Below are 19,405 nucleotides of genomic sequence, written 5' to 3'. Positions count from 1 at the left end.
TGGTCTCATTGTGTTCAGCTCAAGACGCATCGAATGATATACATGATGACCTCGAGGTCACGTGACCTGAGGTCAACCTTTGACCTTGACCTTTCGAGGTCAACATATATATCATTCGATGCGGATTGACGAGAGGATCACGATGATGCCCTTAGTTTGTTCCTATCTTGACTAATTCGAAAGTTATTCGAGAAAAACTCTCTCCATATCTAGCGCCGCCATTTTGACTTTTTCGACCCCTGTGACGTCATCTTTGACCTGACCTGAAAATGACCTTAGTAAAAATTGTAGATCTTGGCCGTGCGTATCCGATGCCGTTTACCGCTTGTCGCTATCTTGCTTCGTTCTCGAGATCTCAGGGGGGGGGGCCGAATCGGCCCCCCCCGCCAGTTTCTTGTCCCGGCGGAGCCCGCCAGGAATAGGGTTAAGTCTGCACAATTAATGTCGGCAGAAGTTTGTATATGTAATACCAACAACGCAAACTCATATAAAGCCCAAGAAAAGCATGCAAAGCAATGCCAACTTGTAAATTCCAGCAAAACCGAACCCAACCTAACTACCAAAGCAAAACTCTATCATGCCCAACGCGAGCTCTACACCCCATACCCCTCCTCCCATCCCCACCTGTGCGCCCCTCGTGACTACTGCAGACCCCACTACGGAACCCACTCTCGCACTACTCCGGATGCCAGGAACAGGACCTTTGGGACTGAGGACGGCGGTCTCCAGGGCGGCCTGTCGGGCGGCCCTGGCTACCGTGGACGGTCGCCGACCGCGCCGGCGGACTTCGTGCAGCACCCTGACCTCCGGGCCTGCGCCGCAGCCGCCGCAGGTGCACGGGACCAGCGGGTACTTCCTCGGCCGGCCCCTGCCGCTGCTCGTACTGTAGGGGGGTTGTCCCCTGCCGCGGCTACTGCCGTGGGGCTGACCTCTGCCGCGGCTGCTACTGCCGCGGGACCAGCCCCTGCCGCGGGAACGGTCCCTGCCGCGAGCCCAGCTGCCGGGAGGCCGGCACTCGCCGCGACACATCCAGCCCGGGACCACGTACAGGATTCTGCCGGTGGGCCGCTTTAAGTCCGCGCCAGGCCGCCCAGGCTCAGAAGAGCAGGGAAGGGGAGGAAGCATGCTGTCTGGGCCAGCCCTCGATGGCTCGTCCTCCATTGGCGTGCCACCAGGCGCGCTTTCGGTGTTTTTGTTCCGTGTTCGTTCAGCTTTGATATTGTTGTTCGCGATGTCCATGTCACCTTCAGTCTCTACCTTCGGAGAGAGGCTCTCGGCCGGGTCAGTCACCGCCCTTTTGTAATTTTTAGTGGAAGCTTGCTGGACTTCATTCTCTTCAATCGGCGGTGTTTGTGCAATACTTTCCATCTTGATATCAATAGTCGAATTTAAGGTCAAACCCTCCGACTCGATGTCAAAATCCGAGCTCAAGCCGAGAATATGGTCTTCGTCCTCATACTTGTCGTCCATGCACAAACTACCAGCCCTTCTGTCACTAACATCCACCTCGGACGGGATTTCAGCATCACCCTTCTGGCCCACCGGATTCTCCGGGTCTCCGCTGTAGCTATTATCCCCGCTCGTCAGCTCCGACATTTCCACCTCGACGTCCTCCGTCCCCATTTCCCTCTCCAGTTTGGGCGGACTGTCGGCAGCGCCCAGCACAAACGTCGACGGCGTCGACGGCGGCAGAGACAGAGTTGTCGGCGGCGAGAGGGCGGGCGGCGGCGACGGCGGCGGACTGGCTTTGAGCGCGGCGCTGAGGAGGACCGAGGAAGCGGAGGTCTTCCGTCGGGAGCGGCTGGTGGAGCGGTGTCCGAAGTCGCGCGGGTGGCCTGAGGGCGGAGCGGACCGGGAGCTGGGGGAATCCGGAGACTCCGCAGGACAGCGCAGCGGGAGGGCCTCTGGTCGGCACAGGCAGAGAGGAAAGTCAGAGGAGTGAGAGGGTGGCAAATTAAGGGAACTTCTAAAAATTACTTACTGCTGGCGATAGAGAGAAAGGACAGCATTGATAAAAAACATGCGACCGCCGCCAGAAGGATACATAATTTCCCATACAAATTTCCGTTGGAATGATTTCATTGAAATCAGAGTTGATTTAAAAAGCTTTCGTTCCGTTTCTTAACAACCGGTTGTAATGATTTCATGCAGTTAAAAAATAACACTATTTGATTCATCATCCAAGAACACAGTTAAGCAGCACTCCATGAACACACCGAGTTCTCAGAATATCAGATCAGTGTTTACTATCGATAAAATTAAAAAAAAACATATGCTAAAACAATGATACAGTCAACCTCACACAGTCTACACTCAGCATCCCCGAAATGGCACCCGCTGATTGGGGCGGCCCGTCTGACCTCCTGGGGTCCAGTTGCTGCTCTCGGAGCGGGGCGCCGCCGAGCTGCCCGCCTCCGACTCCTCGTCACCGGTCAGCGGCGTCGGCTCCGAGCCCCGGCGGTGCTGAGAATAAAGAGCCGTGGTCAGCAGGGTGGGCTCCGAGCCCCGGCGGTGCTGAGAACAAAGAGCCGTGGTCAGCAGGGTGGGCTCCGAGCCCCGGCGGTGCTGCCGAGATAGAGAGACGGGAGCGGTTAGTAAGGCGGCCGGCGGACACCGGCAGAAAGACGGGATAGGTCAGAGGGGTCGGCTCCGAGTCCCGACGGTGCTGCGGAGACACAGATAGAGGGAAGCGGTTAGTGGGGCGGGTGAAAGACGGGAGCGGAAAGACGGGACGGGTCAGCGGGGTCGGCTCCGAGCGCCAGCGATGCTGAGGAGACAAAGAGGGGGGGGGGGGGTAGTGGGGCGGTCGGTAGACACGAGCGAAAAGACGCGAGAGGATGGCGGCGAACGGTAGACAGATGGAGATTTGGCGAGGGCATTAAAATACACAGACGGAGGAGCTGTTGGTGTAGCCCCCAATGACCCGCCATCGACTTCCAGTTTGAATAGAGTTATGCAAGCTAGCAGAAGATAGAATCCTGCTCTACCTATTAAATCATACATCATTGTCGTGAGACGGAAACAGCATCTCATCTCACATCTGACCAGTGTGGCGCAGGTTCTCTGTTCACAGTTCCGCCGATGCCGATAAGATATAAAACACATGACGAATCTCTGACGCCGACACCACCTATGCCTGATGTACCGTTTAGCACGCATTCTGAGCACCGGTCCTCGGCTAATCGGCCTGTAACTGCGCCTCTGGGAGACCCGTTGGCGGTGACAAGTCCTCCGTCCGGCGCCGACGGATGAGGTGCCGCCAGGAATGTCCGACCGCCGGAGAGCCGTAACGGTCCCACCCGCGCCCAGCTGACACACGGTGTCACCGACATCCCGACATTGACACAGACATCACACGGACACCGCCAGTGACCGTGAACGGCCGTGAACCAAGGCGCCGACCCACCAGAGCTGTCCAGACGTCAAAAATGACTCACCAAAGCCGTCCGACGTCAAAAATGACTCACCCAGGCCTCCCGAGAGTGAGAGGTGTCTGGGTCGGCAGTACCGAATACTCGGACCCCCTGCCGACCGGCGGTATTACAACATTCTCCGTCAGTCCGTTCAGGACACACATCAGTGAGGACACAGTTTTAGGACCCTGGTGCAGACCGCACGGCGGAGGTAGGAGGTGTTCTATGTTCCAGGCATCAGTCGGTATGTGACGAGACAATTTGACTAAGTGATGGAAGACTGGATGAAATCCAGGTGATTCGGAACAAAGCAATGCACGCCAGCATAACAAATGATTCAACAAACCGGCAGCTTTATCCGAACGTTACCGCTGCGGGATCGCTACTTCCCGAAACTGGCAGCTCGGATGACCAGAGCCGTCACGGCTGACATGCAGGTCGCCCAGCCATATCAGACCCAGTCCGCCGTCACTAAACATCTCCGTAATTATCGAATGTATTCACAATTATCTGAGTGCACGGCTCACACCCTTGGGCGAGCCGCCCTCGGCGATCTCCCCGTCCGTCCGGCCGACATCGGGTGGGTTTATTCCGCTAGTCCGTGACTGGTGCACCAGCGTCACCAGCTGTGCTGCAGTGATGCATCACCCGGCGTGACGCGTCCCCCCGACATACCGGGCCGGATCGTCCGACGGCCGACCGCCCGGCGCTGGGCCGCTCGGCGATGGTTTACATGGGTTTAGCACGGCACGAGCGAGACGGAGCCAGGCGGAGACGCACCCGGCGACCGGTCCGGGCGGTCAGGCCGGCACCGGTGACCAGCTCCAAGGTTCGAGTTTCAATGTCAACTCACACGTGGAGATAATACTAATCCCAAAACAATGTCTTACGAAACATCGGGTCCACCAAGATGCACTTGATATTGCATACAGCGCAGTTTAAGAAGAAAATAAATAGGTCAGCACACTGAAACCACGAAAATGCACACATGCACGTAAGACAGATGTTTTGATTTTGAAGTGATTGTCACGGTCATCACCATCCAACAATTCTTTGCCACAAGTGACAGGAGGCTGTCGACACATCACACACGATAAACTATAATACTCGAAGTACGAAGAGCTGTCATCGACAAGATCCTTTCCAAAAGAAACGGTAAGTTCATATACCTCGACTGAAAAACAGCCATCCCCAGATCCCGGGCCCGGGTTCGGTGGAAGACGCGAGACGCGATATCTGATATGCATAAACTAACGCCAATGATCGGGCTATCCTGAAGACAGTGTAACATCTAAGACACAACTCGGAGACGTGATACCTCAGGCGATATGTTTGCTCTATTCCAGTAATCAGGACTGAATGCGCTGAGGCCGAGGGCTCTACGCGGACACGGTAGGATTACATGTGGGAACTCCGCACACTCCCTTTTTTACCCTTTCGACACATCCGTAACACATACCATGCCTAACGTCTCGGCATGTCCGTGCCATTCACTCAGCTCTGTATACACATAAGATAACGAGCTCGTGCCGAGGCCGAGCGAGAAGTGCCACACGAATTGTGCACGTTCGGTTCGATATTCAAGAATGCACGTGCTGGATTCGCATGGTATTGCTTGCAAGAAACGTGCATTTAAAATTTTGCAGAAGCCCCAATCTAGGTTCCAGTCATATAAAGCCTATTTAATTCTAACCAACAATTTTGTGTGCGAATAATTTGTCTTTGGGCACAGAGGGCGCGAAACACGCGCAACTAGTCGAAACTCGCAATGTCTATATGGCTCGTACTGGGCTGGATTTATTTTTGCCTCAATAGCTGTCTGTGTTTGCAGCAGCAGGCGGTATGTGACTGGGAAATATCAGTCGTAGACGAGGTATCAGAGGTGGAACTCGACAGGCCAGAAGTGGATCTTGACAGCGAGAAAATCACACTGACTTACGCATCAACTCAAAGTCAAACCGACCACGTCCAGACCAGCCCACAGAACGAAGCAATGACCTTAGCAAACACTACAACTGAGAGCCCCTCCCCCACGACAGCAACAAGCGAAGAAAGTGACTTAAACACAAACGAATACCCTAAACCAACGACTCTTGGGGTCGACTGGATTTTCATGATGGAAAACGTCGATGGCGTACCGGAACATCCAGCCAACGCCAGTACCGAGCTACCATTGACGGGGTCGGCCAGCGCAGCCGCCAACCGCACCGTCGCCTTCAACGTCTCCGGCACCGAGTTCAGCATTGCGCGCAGCTACTTCCAGCTGCTGCCGGCAGAACAGATCGGCAACATCTCCGGCCTGGTCTCGCTGCGGCCCGACCTGCGCGCCTTCCGGCTCCAGCTGCGGCTGCAGCTGCGCTGCGCGGCGGCCGGCGGCGCCAGCGGGCCGGTGCTGCGCCAGCGCCTGCTGCGCCGGCTGCTGGCGCAGCGCGAGCTGCCCGAGCTGAGCGTCAGCGGCGACTCGCCGGCGGCCGGGCCCACCGAGCTGCTGCTGCAGGCCGTGCCCGTGCCGGCCGACACCGCGGACGGCGCCGTGTCGTTCCTGGCCCCGCTGCCGCTGCTCGCGCCGCGGCTCACCGTCCAGACCGCGCGCACCGTCAACATAGCCGCCTCCCGGCGCAACTTCAACTTCGCCACTGGCCCCGACGGCGGCGGCCCGGGCAGCGGTACCGACCCTCCGCTGGCCGCGCTCGACCTCTCCTGTCTGGGCGCGCGGGCTAGCTCCTTCATCTCGCGCACGCAGGCGACGCGGCTGTCTCGGCTACAGAGGGTCCGACTGCGTCCCCCGCTGCACCTCTCACCACCGCCTGCGGTCACCGAGCGGTGGCCGGGCGACCTGCCGCCGCCGGCCGTCCTAGCCGGCTACCGGTACCTGGTGCAGCTCGTGCAGACCGAGTTCCTGGAGCGGGAGCAGCAGCAGAACATCACCTCCGACCACCTGGCCAGTCCCATGCAGCGGATGCGCGAGCGGGCGCGGCTGCTGGACCGCGCCGCCCGCTTCTTCTACTTCAGCGAGCCTGGCAGCGTGTACATCCCGCCGGACAGCTACGAGAAGTTGGTGCCGGAGCGGGACGGCGCCGGTATCCGGGCGCTGCCGCACGCCGTCTACCTGGACCGCGGCGACGAGCTGCAGTTCGGGTTCACGGTGCCCGGCCGGCTGACGGCCCGGCTGGTCACTGAGCCGAGCGGACTGCTGCAGGCCGGGGTCGACTGTTACGCGGCAGCGGACGGCTGGCAGAGGTGCACCGCCTCCGTGCGGCCGCTGCCGGACGCGCTCCAGACGCAGCGCCGGCCCGGGGAGGGACTCCGCTGGGTGTCCGTCTCTCTGGACATCCAGGGCGGCTCTGGCGGCGGGGAGAGGAGTGACGAGTGCCGTCGGCGTCCTCCAGTGCCGCTGCGTGTGGCCGTGGGCTGCCCTCCGAGCACCACGTTGCTGTTCAACTTTACCAGCACGTTCCGCGCAGCGGCGCTGGATGACAAGTGTCCGCGGTGTCTGTGCGACCGCGGCGTGCCGTGCCTGCTCTACTCGGACGTGTTCCAGCCGCGGCTGGTGCTGCTCGACTGGACCACCTACCAGGCGCGCAACTTCACCGGCAACTACACCATGACCGTGCTGGGCTCCGGCTACCGACCCGACGCCATACGCTTCGACAGCGCCGAGCGGCGGCGCAGCCTGGTCGACCGCATCTGGGCGCCGTCCGTCAGCGACGAGAACGTCAACATCCCGGACGAGCTGCTCGACAGTCCGGTGTTCCCGCACCCGCTGCTGAACGGCATCAAGTGGCACTGCGGCCAGTACAGCGCCTGCCTGCCGTTCGTGCGGCTGCGCTTCTCTAACGCCGGCGTGGACGGCAGCACGTTCTGCCGCCGGGAGCTGGAGCTGGTGGTGCAGCTGTACGGCGTGCCGACCAACACGTTCGTGGACGTCATCACCATGTCGGTGGTGTTTGGCGTGACGCTGGCCGTGTCCTTGGGCATCACCAGCGCCATGACCGTGCACAGGCGAGCCGTGCGGCCCGAGGGAGGGAAGATCGTGGACCTGTACCCGGCCAAAGAGCAGGCCCAGTAAACTGCCGGGGCTCGTAAGAAGAGTTTGTGTGATAGGGAGGTGTGTCCGTGTTCACGTGATCTGTTCTCTGTCAGTGTTTCATCGCAAAGCCAGTGGTGGAAGGACAGCCATCTTCATTTAACACTGGTCTGGCAATTCAGTGATATCTTAGCGTGGTCCGTTAAATACTCACGTCCAACATGTGTATAATCCATCCGTATTGTTATCTCAGCAGTCTCTCGCCGCCACATCTACCTCGTGTGTTAACAATGTCTCGGAAGCGGAGAAGCTGTCGCTCATCGTTCAATATAATTGCCATAATGTTGTGACAATATTCGCAATAAATAGTTGTCAGCTGTAACTAAAAAACTAAAAATGTATCGGTCTCATTCTCAAACAACTAAATTTTAACCATTCATCACACAGAACACATATTAAATGTGGAACACCTCAAGCTTGCCGTTTGCATATGTATGCGTTCCAACAGTGTTGTTGATTCAATTTTGTGTGCGAGTTTCAAATGCAGACTCACCATTCTGCCGATCCGCAGTGTGATCTTCTCAGGCTTCTCGTCGTCTTTCTTTTCCGAGAGTGCCTCTTCTGGCACGATGGCGGCGCGGTGCTCGTTGAAGGCATTCCACAGCGCCACGGCATCCGTGTACTCCCGACTGGAGCGCTGAGGGAGAGGTAGGGGACGGGGTCACAACACGGTCCGTGTTCTCCCGACTGGAGCGCTATGAAGGAGTAGAAAGGCGGGTCAATTACGAAACGGAAAATGTAAGATAATAGACATCTCACAACGGCTCTCACATGGCAGTGATGACTTGAAGTCAAGGAAGAACACACTGAGCCGGGTCTGACTTACAAGAGATCGTCGTTTCCAGCACAACTCATACCGTATCATCTTTGCCAGCGATGATACGGATGATACCGTATCAATATCTCTCTGACAGTAAACGACCATATGAGTGCACACACAGCGCCCCATCCCTCCGCGGCTCACCGGGTAGTACTGTTTGGCGTTCTCCACCAGCAGCTCAATGTCAGACGCCAGCTGACTGAGATCATCGTACTGGTGCGTGTTCAGGTTCACCTGGATCTTGGCAAAGTCGATCGGATTCTGAACCGTCTGTGAAACGATTCAGGCCTGGTGAACCCATGCTCAGGGCAGACGATACGGGACTTCGAGCGGCGGAGATCGTGACATGGTAACAAAAGCATACCTCGCAACGGGATTAAAGGGGTGTGCTGGCTGTCGAGCTTTCTCGACACCGCTAAGTAGAAAGATTTCAGACAAGATGACTATTCCGGACATGCCAAAACTAATGTAAGCGTCATTCACATATCCTCATATGATTGTTCAAGGGAAATTACAAAGAGATGGGGCATGGGTGTGGCAGATGAGATGCAACATCATCCGACTCGCATAAGGGATTAAATATGATCGATGGACGATATTGTTCTTTTGAGTTCGTAAAACCGTTTAGGAAAAGGCCTTACTTCAAAAGTAAATAAAATACATAACAAAAAGTGTTAATCATCCTCCCGCTAACTACATGGAATATCTACATAAAGTACTATATTTTGTCTAGCTGCATTCATCTTCACGCCGTATGTGCCTGCTCCGTTGCTCACCTCAAAGTAGTCGGGGTTGAGTCGCCTCTTGGGCAGCCGGTAGAACGTCTCGGACACAAACGACCCATCGGCCCGCTTGTGGTTCAGGACGGCCTCCAGTAGCTGCTTCAGCTGCTCCTGCTGCAATCACGGCCACAGATACGGAGACTGGTCAGCAGACAGCATATCAGGCGAAAAGAGCTATTCAATAACATATGTACGCTAAACGATAAGCAGCGTTTCACAAACGTTCCAAAAACGACATTCCAAACATTCCATTCCAAAAACGATAAAATGATCGCCAGAATCACATAACGAGCGATAAAGGAGCCAAACAGGGTCAACGCTCCTGGTTTCGGCTATTACTGGTTCATTTTTTTTTTTTATTAAGACCCTGTTGTCACTCCCCGTGTAAATCATGTAGTACACAGTGGCATTCGCTACCTATAAAAATAAGGCTTCACTTAAATCTCAATAAACCTATCGCTAAATCACAATCTAGCCCAACTCTTTCTGGATCACCGAGTTCACTATTCCCGACCATTCATTCATTGGTGTACGAGAGACAAGAGCAGCGCAGTGTGACAGCGTTCACCGTTCAGTGACCCTAAATCACAACTACCGCAATCATGAAGCGTGCCAACACCACTCGCTACTTATTTATCATACACATCATCCAGTCAACGGATTTCGCAAACATCAGCGGACGTCACCGACATCAAACATCACCACACATCAGCGTACAGTCTACCCGGGATGGTGCGGTGACTGACCAGCGTGGAACCCATTCGTGCAGACATACAGACATGATCAGCTGTCTGTGCGGCATCCCACAAACAGAGTAACAATGGCCCACCGCCGGGCAAAACACAGCCGCCAAATCCGCCCCGAGATGCATCTCTCAAACGGGCCGACGCAAAAGTCGTCTCCGGGAACGGCTCGGGGCCACCGCTCTCTCGGCGTGGACGCCCGAGACCATTGTACACACGCTGCAGAGAGTGAAACCGGCCAGGACACCGTCCTACGGCCGCAGACCGCTCCACAGCGTGCATTTTTCGGCGTCAATCAGGGAAATCCAGCCGCGACTGCGGGGTGTAACGGACGGGCAAGGCAGACGGGTTACGGGCGGCACCGTGGGAGGATGGATGGATCGGTCAGCAAGGCCGTGTGGTGCTCAGAGAAACGGACGGGGTGAGGGCGGGAGACGGAATGATAGATGAATGGCGATATAAGAGAGACCGCTGCAGATTCCAGCTGAAGAACGAAAAGCATCGTCCAGTGGCGGACTATATATAGTACATGCTATGTTATACTGGTCAGACAGAACTGCAAGGCAACAAAACAGAAAAAATGCAAAATGCCAGCCGTGAGACCGAACCATCGATCATGAATATGTGGGTTATTTAAATGAACATCGGTGCAAACACCGAACGGGACGGTTAAAATGTCACGCTGTGACGGAGACTGAATGAGGCTCGGAGTTGGACCAGACCACATGGCCATAGATCACCAAAGTGACACGGCAGTTGTTCGTAGTTCGGAGCAATGTTGGTACCACATTCCGTGTCTGCTAACTGTGAAATGTTTTGCGTTGTCCATGTGAATATTAGAAAGCAGCAGTGCCCATGTGAGGGTGGGAAGGATAATTTATCTTTCTAGTTGAGGTTTATTTGCCATTGGGTCTACAGTGCAGGGATATTTCTATCTCGCACTCCTCTGAAATGCAAAGATAAGAATTTGTTATCTCTGCACCCCTCTGAGATGCAAAGATAAGGTCTCGAGGGTTCATAGCGAAAAATCAAGAGTTCAAGTGATGATGGCCAATAACCGAACGACATTGTTTATGGATGAAACTTATCAAATAAGAACAAAGTACTCTGAATCTATTTTTACATAGATGAATGCATTTAAATATAATATTTTATTAATTAAGAATAAACCTCAACATAGAAAGATATAGGATTATTCATGGCTCACTCGTGGAAGATCGGATATCTTTTCCTCGCGTGTTACAGAAAAACCTCGCTCCTTCGTCGCTCGGTTTTTCAGTAACCCGCTTGGAAAAGATATCCTTACATATCTTCCACTCGGAGCCATGAAGAATCCCCTATATCTCACCACTTTTCGCGAGCATGATGACCCTCTATCGTTTCACTTAACCGCACCATTTGTTTATAGACCATCTACCCATCATAGCAAGAACGATCCTACAGCTCTCGAAGTACGGATACGATGACACAGCGGTGCAGTTTGCGGGTGCCGTGAGTCACACAGGGACCGACATTTACCCCGTTCCTCAGACCTACCGAGACAGTGCCACAGCGGCGCCGTTTGCGGGTGCCGTGAGTTACACAGGGACCGACATTTACCCCGTTCCTCAGACCTACCGAGACGGTGCCACAGCGGCGCCGTTTGCGGGTGCCGATGCCGGCCGCGCTGGGGGCCGCCGAGCTCGACTCTGATGTCACAGACTCCTCGTCGTCGTCGTGGCTGCTGCTCAGGCGCTTCCTCTTCGGCATCCTGAGAGGCACCGGGGCAGGTTCCTGAGAACCAGAGAGGCAGGTGTCTGGTGGTGACTGACCCTGTGTGGTAGGCAACAGACTAAAGGAGAAGCACCTATTGCCATCCATCTCGACATGTACCTTTTGCTTCAGAGTTCAGTGGTAGGAAATGCTTATATTACTGAAGCAATGGTATTCCATTCAGAACCCAATGATATTTCAAAGCTATTTCAATACAAAGCCATTGATAGTTCCATAGCCTGGAACAGCTTTCTTTGAGAATTTCTATATGCCGCATGTTCAGGACCATGCAGCATAGCTTTGTACTGCATGCCTCATGCATGGATGTTAGTGGACTTCCACCCATGTCCTGCCAGCTAGTATAGAGATGGCAATCCTAAGACACCTTTTCAGGGTACAACAGCCAACAGGTGAACAGTCCATTTTTTCCTTAAGTAGTTTGGCTCTGAGTACAAGTTTCGACTAATCATATGGTTTAACCAGCAAAAAACAGCACAAAGTAGCAAAAGCTGAGCCTGAGAAAATTGAATATCATTTAACTGAAACATAAGAATTAATCCTGATTAATTCCATATACCTATTTTGGATCTGAATATAAGAACAGTCATGCTGTGAGTGTGTATCCTGCACTAGGTACATTTAATGCATAATTACAATGCACGGAACTGCTTACTTACTCAATTATGATGTTGTTGACACTGAAAAAGTGAAGCATTCCTAAGAGTTGTGGACACATTGTGCCATCATCATAACATTTGGTGACAGCTGCATCAAGTGACATCATAATAGTATGCTCATTTTGGTAGGCACAATTTCCACATAAACTGAGCACAAATCAGAAAGATATGTGAATAAAGTGTGAAAATCAGAAAGGAATGTGGTTTGAATTTCTTGGCCAGACACAAAAGGTACCAAAACCTGAACCCAGGTGAAAAATGCTAAAATTGCTAGCCTAACATAACAAAAACTTAACTAACCTGATTTAGAACTTAACCTAATTAAAAACTTAACCTAACCTGATATAAACCAACCAAACCCAAGCTAACAAAACTCAACTAAACATAAAAGTTCAATCACTCCTTACATGATTAATTTTAAAAACAGTATCCTCATTATAAAGATGATTTCTCAGGCATCAGTTAACTGGTGTCACCGTCAGGCGTCAGCGGCAGCCGGTAGGTAGGTAGGTTACTGGTTAGGTATTAAGTAAGCCTGGTGTCCCAGGCTGGAAGATGCCAGATTGAGACGACAAGACGTAGACCAAAACACACCTAACTTTTCCTCACCTAACCTTACCTACAACGGTACAACCTACCCTAAAGGTAGGTTTTAGGTGTGTAGGTTGGTAGGTTGCAGGTTGGTTAGCTAAGGTAAGGTCAGGTTAGATTATGTTTTTACTCTAACTAACTTCATCTACACATTTACCGGTTAGCGGCGACGGTGACACCAGCTTTACCGACACCATTTTGATTTCTTGCACTTCTCCTAACCAAAAAACACGTTTTTAAATTAAAGGAAATTTTTTAAGTCAATGCAGCATTGGTGGAATGGATCAAACTTTCCACTTATTCATATTACTAGACTTAATTTCATTCACCACTCATCGAATTATTGATTTGGCAATCCTCATTACCTGTAGCTTGTGTTTGCAAGAAAACCCACAGGTTGTACACAAAAATTAGCAGTTCCGCAAATTGCCCATGATCAGCTTTAATATTCTTCAGTCACTGGGCGATGGTTAAAAAAAAAAACGCTCCAATGATATCCTAGCGTCGGGACTAACTATTTTGGCGTCTTTTTTGGCTTTGTTTATCGCCGGCGAAACATGTGTATGATAAATCACTGAAGAAGGCACATGCTCCTATACGCGATTCGGCTCACAAGTGGCTAAAATGTCCGACTTTCTGTTTGCACTAGCACAAACCTTTTCAGAGAACAAATTAAGCTAGAAATGCGGCGCAGGTTTTCGGTTCGTAACGCGGGAAGCCGGAACACCACCACTAAATAAATTTGTTCTTAAACAGGGTAAAATTGCATGATCATGCATTGCCTGTATATATAAGTCTGTACTCTGTCAGACATAAATTGTGCTGTATTAAGGCTTAAGTGCTGTATCAAACTATATCATCCTAGTAGTTTCGTCTCAAAAGCCTTTGTTCCTATAACCTACGTGCAAACTAAACCGAACATTCAAAATTCCGACTCCGTTTTGGCTGATTTTATCAACAAGTTTACTGCTTGCCTAGTACTTGCCTACTAGACTAGCCATGACATTGACCTCATGTCAAATATTTAAGTTGACAATTATTAGAAGAAAGCTTATTCGACCGGCGTGAATGTTGACGAGAGTGAGAAGCACGATGCCGGTAAAATCGATTTCGTATGAAAAGTCGATGTAGATAGGTATCAAAGTCGTTTTGTATAAAAATTTAGCGCACGGAAGGCGTTAAAAATCAACTTTGCATATTTTTTGCCCTGTGGAGACTAAACTATTGCCAGAAAAGTGAAAGTCAGATCTTAACGCTCAGACGCTTGCCCCTGCACGTACATGAGCACGTCTAGGTATAGGTAGCTACAGCAGGCGTCGCCAGGCATTTCGGGTTCACTGAAAGAAAAAAATACCACCCTAGTTAGTTTTTGGGTGGTGGTCATATTTTGAACAGCCTTTTACTTATGGTAAACCAGTTTACGATCCAAATACTAGGCCCAATATCAAAGGAATACTATGCAACTACCAATGCTCATCAAAATACCATGGTCTTAGTACGGTAATATTTTTTCATCATACTACCTTGAAACTAAAGCATAACTAATAAGAAACCAAAGCTCTACTAACGCTAGTATTATCCTGGTACCGCCTACTAAGAAAAATACCACCCTAGTTAGTTTTCGAGTGGTGGTCATATTTTGAACAGCCTCTTACCTATGGTAAACTAACTTACGACCCAAATACTAGGCCTAATATGAATGTAAAACCATGTGAATACCAATGCCAGTAAAAATTACCATGGTATTAACACGGTAACTATATGTCGTCATACCATGCCCAAAAACCCACGTGATACTAGCACGAAACTAGGACTTTACTATCGTTAGCTACTCCCTGGTAATGCTTACTAATGACTTATCATGGTAAAACCATCCTTTTGTCATCTGGATACCAGCTTTGCTTTGCTGGCCAACCATCGTAAAACAATAGTTTACTATGTGACATTTATTGTGATATTACCAGTCGGTTAACAGGATCTTACTAGTCATCAACCAGCATGCTTCATATGCTGTGCTTTAGCCTATCCATGCCAAATTTGTTTATCATTACGACAGCCACTTACTGATGCACAACAGCATGCATGACAGTATCTACCTAGCAGTCGACAAAGCAGCTCTTCACTTTTCCAAAGCATCTACCTAGTAACCTACATGAAATATTTCACACATAAAAAGCATTTGGCCACAAACAAAGTTACGTCTGCACATAACCAAACAACGCGCATGAACAACAATTATTACAGTTCACTTTATCATCACAATGCAATCGGTCTCTTTTCACACAATCGTTGAATGTCGCCCTTCCAGCGATTTATCACGCAACACCTTCTCCAAGGGCATTGGTAGCCATATACCGAAGGTTCGAACTTCGAAAGCCAGCTCTGGAAAAGAGCAGGCATTGATATAAGATAAACCAATGGAAAGATTGATTGTGTGTGCTGCAGTGACACTCTATCTCCTACCCCTCCCACCTTGACTCGCAGTGTCCCGTGACCTAGCTCCCAGTTTGATGAAACAAGGATTTAAGATAAGTTGTTTTAAAAAAATGGCAGCATCTAATAGAACAGGGGATTTGTAGGGTGAGGAATTTAGCAAATTTGGGACATTAGGCCAGAGGCTGGTTCAGGTAAAATGCCCTATAATGAATTAATTGCCATGAGGTGCAGTGTTGAGTGTTGGCAATAATTCAAAAATTCTACTCTTAACCAGCGCCCCACTGGGGTATGTTCTGTAACGCACTCCACTGGGGGAGGCGGGGGCTATTTATAGAACCCCCCCCCCGCTCCAACTCCGAAACTACTGGGCCGATTGTCAAAACTGAAACGGCGTCTGATAGCCCTGGAAAAACTGTCGAGCAAAACCTAATTTTATTGACCTCGAGATCACCGTTGACGTCACAGGTCAGATCAAAATAAAAATTAGCAACGTTTTGGCTTGTTAACCCTCCTAACCCTCCCCCGTATAGGGGGGGGGGGTCGAACGGACTCCCCCTCGGTTTTTCGCGAATACCTCGCGTAAAAAGCGGCCGACCGCAACGAAGCTTTCAGTACCCTCGAGTTATAATCAATTTTACACCTACCCTAAAAAATGTAATGGCCCTGACTAATGACCTTTGACCTGTGACCTACTTTTCGAGACCATGTTTGGCCGGAATCGCGATTCGGCGTATGTCGGCTCGCATTTGCCGCGCGTTTGCAGTCCTTTCGTGGTTTCAAGCGTTCAAACATGGGATATGATGCTGCTCCCATGCATTAGGGTGGATGTCAAGGTCACCAGAAGGTCAGGTCAGTTCATTGACCTTTGATGACCTCGGTTTACTTTTTCGAGTTTTATCAGCATCTTTCTAGGCTAGTTTTTTTAGCTGATTTCGAATTTAACAACCATATATGAACATTTACGAAGTAGTTTTGGTGCCTTCGTAACATGTTACGAAGCTGTCAGAGGCGGTTGCCACCTAGTGCACCTACTACGAATACCCGGCAAAACCCTTACTGGTTGACCTGACCTGACCTGACCCGACCTGGCCTAAATGCATGAAGACATCATCTATGATCATAGCTAACATGATATTCGTGATCAGTTCCCTAAAAAACCCAATAGCAGCCACGTTTTACGACGTTCTAACAGGTCCCAGTTTTCCCCACTTTTGGGTCATTGACCTGACCTGGAAGGTCAACCGATGACCTAGGACCGACGACCTAGGATAAAATTGGGTACCATCGGCTTTCTCTCGTCACGGGCAGCACGCTCGTTTTTTCCGCGAAGCTCTAGCTCAATCAGGGGCGAAACGGCAAGGAGGGGGTTCAACGGACCCCCCCTTAAACGTTCGTGGCTGGAAAAACACCAATACGGGCGAGGGTTAACCCCCACCCTACTGTGGGGAGGGCTATTCATAGCCCCTCTCGTGTTTACGCAATATCTTTAAAACCGCTGGACGTATCAAAACAAAGCTTTTAGGACCTTCGGCTGCATCAATTTATTTGACACCTTGTGCACTAATAAAATTTTCGTAGCTACTATAGATCGGCCGGAAATGACGCCAGAGTGACATCATGTTCGGCCGATTTTGATGCAAAGCATTGAACAACGGTAATCGCTCTCAAGATCTGAGTTTTAACCCGGCAAGCGGTGGGCCTCCCGGCTACCTTCCGCGCGGTGGGAGGGGGGGGGATTTTTGACCCCCCCCCCCCCGAATCTCCGAAGCTACTATGACGGATCGGTAAAATTTAAATGGCGTTCGATAGCCTTGTTAAATTTGTCGAGGGAACTTCAATTTCATTGACCTCGGGGTCACCGATGACATCACAGGCCATGTCAAAGATAAAATGTTTCACCGTTCACGGGTCTTTTAAGGAATGCGCTGCAACATCGAGTAAAGGGCATTTTGTCAAAAATCAGCGATAGGGCGTGAGTTGCCTATTATACGAGCATATGTTGCTATTGGAGGTCACTGATAATACCAGGTCCGATCACCAAGGGTCAGCACATGAACCTATCTTTACTAAGTAGGGTTGTGCGATGCATGTTTTATGGCCAATTTTTCATATTCGCCTCAATGGTGTTGGTTATAAGACCATCAGGGACGGTTTTTTGGTCACTTTCTGGTGGAGGTCAGGTCAATGTCAGGTCAAAAAGGTCAAATTTCAGGTCAAAGTTGATAGTTTCGCATAAAATTGGTATTGATTCGATGCCACTCGTCACGGCGAGTCTAATGGTGGTCTTTGTTTTGCGCTTTGTGGTCTAGAATTGCCAAAATCGAGTTTGAAAATTTGACGTCATTAATTTTGAACAGTTTTTTTTTTTTGTTATAACTTGGCAAAAAGGAGTTATCGATCTAATACTTGGAATGTGAATAGAAGTCCATAGTGGCTATTACATATATTCCGTTTGTTTCGAAAATCGAAAAACTTTTGGGATTTTTTGGCTATTATATCTATTTCTTTTTATTTTTGGGGTCAACTTCAAAAACAAAATCGAGAGAACAGTATAGTAGCCCTGGTAATTCTACACATTTCATGTCTTGAACATTTTTATGCATAATCAAATTTATAGACCTGACAGCTCTTCCCGCGAAGCTTTTTTTTTTGGTCGACAATGGCAGAAATGACGTCACTCCGACGTAGCGGCCAACTTATCATAGCCTTTGGAAAAAAAATTTGGTCACAATGTGCAAAAGGGTACTGAAAGTTTGGTGAAGATCGGCGCAGCGGTTCTGGAGATATATCAAAAAAAAAAACTAAAGATGGATGCAAAAAATGCCCCCCCCCCCCACCGCCTTGAGGGTTAAGCTAGATCCTTTTTTTTGCATGGGTGGACTCTACAGGGCTACCAAACTGATTTCGGACTTTCGAAATGTTGAATATTTTGAAAATTATAAATATAAAAACTCAGAAATTGTATTTTTTATTTTTTTACATATACGTTTCTGAATGAAAAAAAGCAGAATATGACCACGTTTCCATGGGCATCACTGATCCGGATCAGTAAAAATGGATTAGCTAATCCAGTATAGTTAGACAATATATGAAAATGAAAATAAGGGATTAACTGATTATATAAGCCTAATCCACTTGGAATTATATCATGTAACGAAGAGTTCGAGAAATATAATACGATTTAAGTTTGCTGATCCGGATCAGTGATGCCCATGGAAACGGGGTCTATATGTGTTTGAACACATATGCGTTGAATATATGTGAACTTCATCTGACAAACACCTTTTTTGTTGAAAAATGTCAACTTCAAAATTTGACCATTTTTGACCTAAAGTGACCTGACCTGACCTCAGCTATATTCAGCTAAAATGGCCTAAACTGACACATACAACACTGATTTCGATATATATGGCCTACATGAACCATAAAACATGTCTCACGTCACCGATGCACGATATAAAGCTTTCGTGACCTGGGATGAGATGGCCTTGACCTGAAAAATTCGAAGTACAAGTTCGGTACCCTCAGGTTATGTTACGCATATATTCACGAGTGTGCAAACAAAAAATGAGGCTGATCTGATTTGTTGGCCGGCGCCCAGAGTGCCAAGACGCTGATATTTTTACTTTGACCTGACCTGTGACGTCATCGATGACCTCGAGGTCAATGACATTAGGCTTCGCTCAACAATATTTCCAGGGCTACCAGGGGCCGTTTGAATTTTGACAATCGGCCCAGTAGTTTCGGAGTTAGGAGCCCCCCCCCCCCCCACTGTAACGTGCTGTAACGTGCTGTGGGGCGCGTTAGAGCACATACCCCAGTGAGGCGTGGGTTAACAAATAAAAAAACACGTTGATTTCCGACGCTGGGAAATGCCCGCAATGATACCCACCCCACCACCCTCCCCCTACCCGGTCCAACAGGGTCTCAAGGAAATTCAACAACATGAACCGAAACAAAGGCTGCGATCTTTGCTGGAAATGGCACTCGTGAGATAAGTATTATTATGCTGAAGATACAACGACTTACTTGTTATTTCCGAGTATCCTCCACCGTCAGCTACGCTAACCACCCACACAATCACCGTTCAAATATTTAAAACCA

The 19,405-nt window shown here is 50.0% G+C and overlaps 1 protein-coding gene across 6 annotated transcripts in view; it reads right to left on the bottom strand.

The window, feature by feature from the left end:
* Positions 1–13,417, bottom strand: part of LOC122388875 (protein polybromo-1-like) — a 32,750-nt gene extending 19,333 nt beyond the window's left edge. For 2 of the 6 annotated variants that reach the window (XM_043380359.1, XM_043380361.1), the window contains exons 1-7: positions 13,231–13,401; positions 11,463–11,618; positions 9,097–9,216; positions 8,465–8,590; positions 7,994–8,137; positions 2,361–2,463; positions 702–1,835 (exon numbers count right to left, since the gene is read on the bottom strand). In XM_043380359.1, the coding sequence (XP_043236294.1) occupies positions 702–1,835; positions 2,361–2,463; positions 7,994–8,137; positions 8,465–8,590; positions 9,097–9,216; positions 11,463–11,594 (1,759 nt within the window). In that variant the 5' untranslated portion in view covers positions 11,595–11,618; positions 13,231–13,401. Of the gene's footprint in view, positions 1–701; positions 1,836–2,360; positions 2,464–7,993; positions 8,138–8,464; positions 8,591–9,096; positions 9,217–11,462; positions 11,619–13,230 lie in introns of all 6 variants that reach the window. The other 4 variants (XM_043380362.1, XM_043380363.1, XM_043380360.1 and 1 more) reach the window with 3 other exon arrangements.
* Between the last annotated feature and the right edge of the window lie 5,988 nt (positions 13,418–19,405).

Source organism: Amphibalanus amphitrite, unplaced genomic scaffold, assembly GCF_019059575.1.
Source record: "Amphibalanus amphitrite isolate SeventyFive unplaced genomic scaffold, NRLGWU_Aamphi_draft 000338F_arrow, whole genome shotgun sequence".
NCBI classification, from domain to species: Eukaryota; Metazoa; Arthropoda; class Thecostraca; order Balanomorpha; family Balanidae; genus Amphibalanus; species Amphibalanus amphitrite.
Note: the sequence above shows the minus strand (reverse complement) of the source record. Positions and strands in the feature narration are given on the sequence as shown.